Source organism: Leptodactylus fuscus, chromosome 6 (assembly GCF_031893055.1).
Source record: "Leptodactylus fuscus isolate aLepFus1 chromosome 6, aLepFus1.hap2, whole genome shotgun sequence".
Taxonomy (NCBI): domain Eukaryota; kingdom Metazoa; phylum Chordata; class Amphibia; order Anura; family Leptodactylidae; genus Leptodactylus; species Leptodactylus fuscus.
Window position 1 is genome coordinate 120,093,267 of NC_134270.1, and position 7,027 is coordinate 120,100,293.

Here is a 7,027-nt window from a genome sequence, read left to right on the forward strand (position 1 = left end):
CTTCCTATTACTCCATATAACCTCTCCCTATATCTCTTTCTATTACCCCAGATAACCTCAGTATTGCATCTAATATATTCCTACACTTTTATACAGTTTTTCACACATTCCCCTATAACAGAATACAACTTTCCGCTCATCCTCTCCCCGTCTTCCTTGTTATTGCTGCTATTACCCCATACAGTTTGTTTATTGTAAGATACAAATGAAGGTAGAGCGGGGAGTAGCGGCCGGTGCCCCCCTCTATTCCCTGGCACTAACACACAGAGAATGAAAATGTCTGTCTAAACATCAATTTAATTGGAAAAGCCTTGTATCTAACCTGGCATATTGACCCAGTGTATGCAGGAGAGAAGGGAGAGAGAGAGAAAGACATGGATAATCAGGAAAGAGACAGAAAGAGCAGGAGAGTGTTAGACAGGGGCGAGGGTGGGGGGAGAGGGGGTATGCAGGATTGGTAACCTGGCATCAGTTTGCAAAATGAGCAAAATACTGTTCACTTCCAATTGATATAAGGGGCATTATAAAAACTGAGCGGGGTAGATCTAATTGTTTTCTGCCACCACTGGTTGAGAGAGACTGTGGGCACCACTCTGGGTGGTAAGAGAGTAGACGGCATAAACAAAAAAGAACATGGTTCGAGGGGAGGTAGCAGGTAAAAGCGAAGAAGATAAAAGAAAAGGGGTGGAAACTAAGAGAAAAGGTATAGAGGTGGGCTATGGGGGAACGTATTGTGGGGTAACTAGTACAGAGGGATGGACGAAAAATGAGAGAGACAGACAGACAGTAGGAGAGTGTCTGAGGGGAGGAGAGAAAGAGGGAGGGAGATAGAAGGTCAGATAGAGAGAGAGGGAGAAAGACACAAGGAAAGAGGGAGGGATAGTCAGGAGCGGGTGACAGATCCTGAGGAAGAAAGAGAGCCTTAGACCTGGCAGGAGAGGGATGATTGAGAAAGAGAGGGGACCAGCAGAGAAGGGATGAACCAATGAGAGAGCTGGAGAAGAAGGGAAAGGTGTGTGACAGCCAGGCAAGGAAGCAAGGAGAGAGGCGAGCAGGTGGAAGGAGGCAGTCGAGACAGAGCAAGTGCCAAGAGCAGGAGAGTGGCAAGGAATAGAGTAGGGAGGTGATGGTCAAAGAGAGTGAAGAAGTGGAGACGAGAAGAGTGCAGCCACCTATGTAGGGGAGGGGGAGACCAGAGAAGTGCAAGCCAAGGGAGTAGCACAAGTGAGGTGGTCAGGGAGCATCCAAGCTGTGTGTATATCTCTAGCTGTGTATTCACAGCTTACACATGGATGCTGAACGCAGGTGAGTGTACGCCTCAAGACTCAGCCGCTGAGCAAAATGCAGCTCACACAATGCTGTTTTATATTCCTGGTTCAAGGCAGCATCTATCTGGTAAGTAGTACATTAAGGAGAACCTTTGCTTATTTCTTCTCGGCTATGTCTGTGCCACTTCATACATGTGGTGTGTTTCATACCCTCCTATGCACCCTGTCTTGTGCCCCCCGCTTCTTACTAAATGTATGTTTTTACACCTGCTGCTCCACCGGTCTGTATATCCTGGGCATTCCTGCCGCTGTCAGTGCGCCTATAAGGTCAGATTGGATAATGAGGGGGCGATAATAGCAGGGTGGTTTATGTTAAACAATCCCTGTCTACCTGTTGCTGGTTAAAGTCACGTAATATGATAGTATATGCACATATGAAAGTATATAGGGGGCGTGTGGGAAATGTGAGATTGGATGTGTATGTGATGTGGCAGGAATGATTTAAGCTCCGTATAGTAAAAATCTTATATGGAGACAGGTTCTCTAATAGGATTCTGAATGGGGGTTATGTAGCAGAGGGATTAAGTAGGGGTCTAGAGTCACTGCGATGCTTCAAGGGTTAAAGAATCCGTCTCGTAAAGGAGCAGATAGAGCTTCAGACTGGAGCTTGTTTAGTAGGTTAAACAGGCTGGATAATATAACACAATACAAGGACATGATTAATGAGATAAAGGGTCATTATAGTGTCGCTCCACGTAGCAGCCAGTGCTCTTCAGGGGTTAATAGGAAAATTCTATGTTTAATCACGGAGATCTAATGACAAGGTCTGGTGTAGGAGTGGTGCTTTACAAACCAGAACCTTTTTTGATGGGTTAAAGAGACAGTATCATATATCAGACACTTCATGGGTTAAATTATCATTCTAGTATAAAATCAGCATCCATTGTATGGTGCCCTGGGTTATAAGGGCATTCTGGCAAAGACGTAAAGGGTTAAAATGCCAGTACTATGAATGAGATCTATGGATAGTTATATATCTCGAGGGTTAACAGCTTAAGTAAATAAGTGGAACCTGGACTGAAATCTCATGTATGACTGGGGCATCTTTAAGGGGGGGTTTGGGTCAGTCTAGGTAGAAGAGGAAGGTCTACAACCATGGACATAGTACTGACAGGCGAAATGGATAGTGTCACCTATGATTAGTGAGATGTAATAGAGGTAGACACATATAAAGGGTTAAAAATCTTGTGGGGGAGAAGAGGTTAACAGCTGAGAGCGAGCCATCGGAGATTTGATGACAATGACATTTGATGGGTCAATCTCATACAAAGTAACCTGTGGACTGGATCAAGCTGAGCATTTACAGAATAATATATCCAAATTCTTAGAATACTATATATGCTTGGATGACCAGAGCGGGACTTACCAAGAGACATTACGAAAAATGTAGGTGGTGTCAACCTGCATGTTAATTGGGGGGTCATTTCCATTTCATGTAACTAAGAAGGTAGACTTGCTTGAGGGTCACGATCTTATCACCTTCACTAATTCATTAATGTTTGGCCTCGTAAAATGACACAAAGGTCAATTATTTAGTCCCATGTAAGGTTAGGGGGCCATTGACAAATGTGATCCATTATGAATGACTCGTCACTGGGTAAATTAGCTTTTGTTCACCGGATATGAACATAGCCTATATCTGTTGAATACCTGTTAATAGCAATGGGCCTTCAATAACGCCATGAATATTGACCTGGCCTCTAGGGTGAAATAATTATCACAATGGAAAGCCAGTTGGACTAATGACGGTCTTGCTCCCAGTTCAGACCAGCTATCTGTTAAGAGCGTGGCCATTCATATGGATAGATATATTGGGTCAACCCTCTAAGCTAGATGAAGAGGACAGTTTTGGGAAGTTCTTCTATACCATGACCTATTGATTGTAGGTGATCCCTTTGAGACAGAGGTACGCCTTGTGGCTTTCTCTATCAAGTGACCTTATTGATCGCAAGCTATCAGGACAGGCTTGAGAACAATGTGGTTTCTAATGTTGATTTGGGGCGACATGATTTTAAGGTTCTTTCAAGATTTCTACTTAAGGTTCATTGACCTGAGACTGAACCAGTCCAGACAGTCTTAAGTTCCATCTAAGACAGATCTCCATTCTACAGGACTGGCTCATACAGCGCTAACTTTCCTTCCTAATCGTGTTATTGTGTTGCTTTGTATAACATTTGTAGGTCTCCATGGGTTTGTGGGCTCATTTAGCAGATGCTACCCTTTCTGGTAACTGCCATTTTGTAACTGTGTCTTCTTTTTTATCTTGACTTCCATCATGATACTGTAACATGGATCTTTTGTTGTTGGTGTAAGGATCTTTCCCAACGTCTTATCATTGGGATGTACGTTGCGATCTATAGGGCATGTTTCCATACATTGCCATAGCACAGACTTGTCAGTGGCGGTCAATAGAAGTCATTAGCAGCGATAGTTTGTTAATCTCTTTTGATGCTTGCCATAGTGTAAAGTACTAAAATAGCCCTGAACCCAAGGAAACATTTGATGCTTTCATTAAACTTTCCAGGCCGCTATTGTCTTGTGAGATTATACAATTCAATATGTGGCATTTTTTCTATTGTCACTAATTATCCATTGCCGTCAGAGGCAGCACGAGCCTCATTATTTTATATTTTCAGCTTTTCACCATTGATCTGCAGTTCTGAGCCGATTTTGATGTAGCAATTAATTGCATATTAGAATTTATGTTTTACGATCATGTGTTGGGTTGAACTCATTCATGTATCTGATACATTATGCATTCATAGGCTCGGTTATACATCTGTATTATTTTGTGAGCATGCATTAGTGTATGCCAGGCGGTTTACTGATGTCACTGTGGCCTGTCATCTTTGCAGGAGGACTGTTGTATTGTATTATAGCCATCTGATGGGATTTACCAGTCTTCTATGTGATCTTATAGGATCCATATCCCTGTGCTATTTTGTATCAAGATTCACTGTTGTGTATCTTGTGTGTTGCTCGCAGTCAACACAACTCCCTAAGGACTTAGCTCATTTACCAGCTGCCCCCACCTATCTGTCACCATGGTTATCCCCCTTTTGTAAAAAATTAACTATTTCCGTCATGGATATAATTAACTAGCCATGCTGCTTGCCCCACCTACAGAGATGACACTTTGTTGTTTACATGGCTTTCCCAAGCTGGACCTTTGATATAACATTTGTTGACATTTGTTATGTTTGAGGATACATATAGTATTACACATCTTACATTTCAGATTTTTTTCCCAAAATTTAACAAAGGTTCTCAATTTCCAGTAGTTTGGTTTTTTTTTTAATCAAATATGTATGGCAACATATAACCCAGTACCCAGACACCAGGTAGAAGAGCAGTGAGATTTTTATATTTCTGTCCTGCTTTAAAAGGGTTGGATGAATTAGTTGGATAGGGAGACCAATACTGTTGGATCTTGGCTTGTATGAACTTATTACATCCATGGGGTGCTATGGGAGGCTGGCATGGCATCAGCTCTGGGTGAACGTACTTGTGAAGGCCTTGGTTAGGACTTAGCTATGGGTGGCTGGTATGACATCAGATGTGAGTGAACGAACTTGTGAGGGCCTTGGTTAGGACTTAGCTATGGGTGGTTGGTATGGCATCTGCCCTTGAAGAAAGGGCTTTGTGAGAGCTTTGGTTAGGACTTAGCTATGGGTGGCTGGTATGACATCAGATGTGAGAGAACGAACTTGTGAGAGCCTTGGTTAGGACTTAGCTATGGGTGGTTGATACGGCATCTGCCCTCGATAAAATGGCTTGCATTGGCTTTAGCTAGGGAGGTAAGCCTAATCTTTGCCTAAGGTGAAGAAAAGCTTAGCTATACCTATATTGGACCTCCTGCTCCTTAATAGCAAAATCTGTACCAGGATCCCTACCTGCCATGTTTCATGTATAATACTCATGTCTTCTTATGTGGTCCTGGTGTCTTTTGGCCCCCTCAGACACCAGGGCCAGGTTGCAACTGCTGCCCATATACCCAGTATAGCTATGTCTCTGCCTCTGACTATATGGAAAAGGACATATAAACATTCAGCCCACCTTTTATTATACTGGAACTATAGACCTGAATGTCAATGCTCGGTTAGCCAATTGTAAATCATACTAAGAGATCTAGATCCTTCATCATGTATATTATTTAACTACTTAAAAATAAAACCCTATAAGAAGTTTTACAAGATGCCAGTTATTGGGTCTCGAAAATTCTTAATGAGTTTGATGTCTTAATGTAAATTTTTGTAAAACATTTTGAACCTTCTAAAAGTACATTGAGTACATCTGCTGCTGGTGGTCATATGTCATGAACAGCAAGATAATATTTTGTTACAAAGGTGCTGGCTGTGTAATAGGGTGATGTTGAGAGGCTGTGCCCTCTATAGCTGAGAGCTCATTCTGGTGACATCTGCAGTTACCACAGAGCGTCTGTGAGTTGTGTAGTGGTCTCTTTTTTTCAAGTACCTCTTTGACATTGTGATACCCAGGGGGTGTAGGTCAGGTGGATGCACATTACTCAGCTCTCATTAAACTGGTTACACTGATTAGTACTCAGTATCACTAATTATCAGCTGTAGCATCTGTTACTGCTGGGGATTTCAGGTGAGAGCCTATCAATAAAGGAAGGAACACAGAGAGATTAAAAAGGTTAAAAGACTTGAAGAAGAAAAGAAGGTTGAGGAACGGGAATACTATTTGATTGATGAGGAAAATATTTGTTTTCATTCTACTGATAGAGGTCATTGACTTGTCTTTTTATTTTTCAGGTGATCTGTGGCCAAGAAGACTCCTCCAGTGACCCAGATGATGAAGATCAGTCAGATACCAAACCCCATTCCAGGCCTCGAATCCCTAAAAGACGGTCTCCCTCTCCATCCCGATCTCGCAGCTCAAGCCCCTTAAACTCCACTGTCCTTCAACTTCTTTCCAACTCTCCTGAATTCTGGGATGTCCTGAACAGTCTTTCAGAGCTGGGTCATAGTTCGGATCCTCCAATTCCGGCTAGGATTCGACGTCAGTCTGTGTTAAGGTCAACTGGAAGAGCCAAGAAAGTCTTTGGTTGGGGGGACTTCTATTCCAATATCAAGACAGTAAAACTCAATCTTCTCATTACGGGAAAGGTGGTGGATCATGGGAATGGATCCTTCAGTGTCTATTTTCTCCACAACTCTACAGGCCAGGGGAATGTTTCCGTCAGTCTTGTCCCACCATCCAAAGTCCTTGACTTTGACTTGGAGCAGCAGATGTATGCAGAAGCAAAGGAATCAAAAATCTTCAATTGTCGAGTGGAATTTGAAAAAGTAGATAAAGCAATTAAGACAGGTTTATGTCCTCATGACCCGTCAAAGACCTGCCACCAACAGCAAACTCGCAGCAAGGTCTCATGGACATGCTCTCACCCATTCAAGATTGTTTGTGTTTATGTCTCATTTTACACAACAGATTACAGACTAGTACAGAAGGTCTGCCCTGACTATAACTATCACAGCAGCTCTCCGTACTCACCCTCGGGCTAAAGATAAAGAAAATATAAGCTCATGGCTGTGGAATAGCCTAAGTCGGGCTAAATATGGGTCTACTTTTCATGGACTTCCTGTGCCTTGGTCTGGTCCATTGTGGTGTATGTATTTGTGGAGACAGTGGACAGAAAGCTGTGTAAGTGATGTGTTGGATGTGAAATTTAAACCAAT

The 7,027-nt window shown here is 42.6% G+C and overlaps 1 protein-coding gene across 1 annotated transcript in view; it reads left to right on the forward strand.

Moving 5' to 3' along the window:
• Positions 1 to 862: 862 nt before the first annotated feature.
• Positions 863 to 7,027, forward strand: part of NXPH3 (neurexophilin 3) — a 6,493-nt gene continuing 328 nt past the window's right edge. The window contains exons 1-2 of the mRNA XM_075277160.1: positions 863 to 1,395; positions 6,104 to 7,027. The exon at positions 6,104 to 7,027 is cut by the window's right edge and continues 328 nt beyond it. Of these exons, the coding sequence (XP_075133261.1) occupies positions 1,342 to 1,395; positions 6,104 to 6,853 (804 nt within the window). The 5' untranslated portion in view covers positions 863 to 1,341 and the 3' untranslated portion in view covers positions 6,854 to 7,027. The remainder of the gene's footprint in view (positions 1,396 to 6,103) is intronic.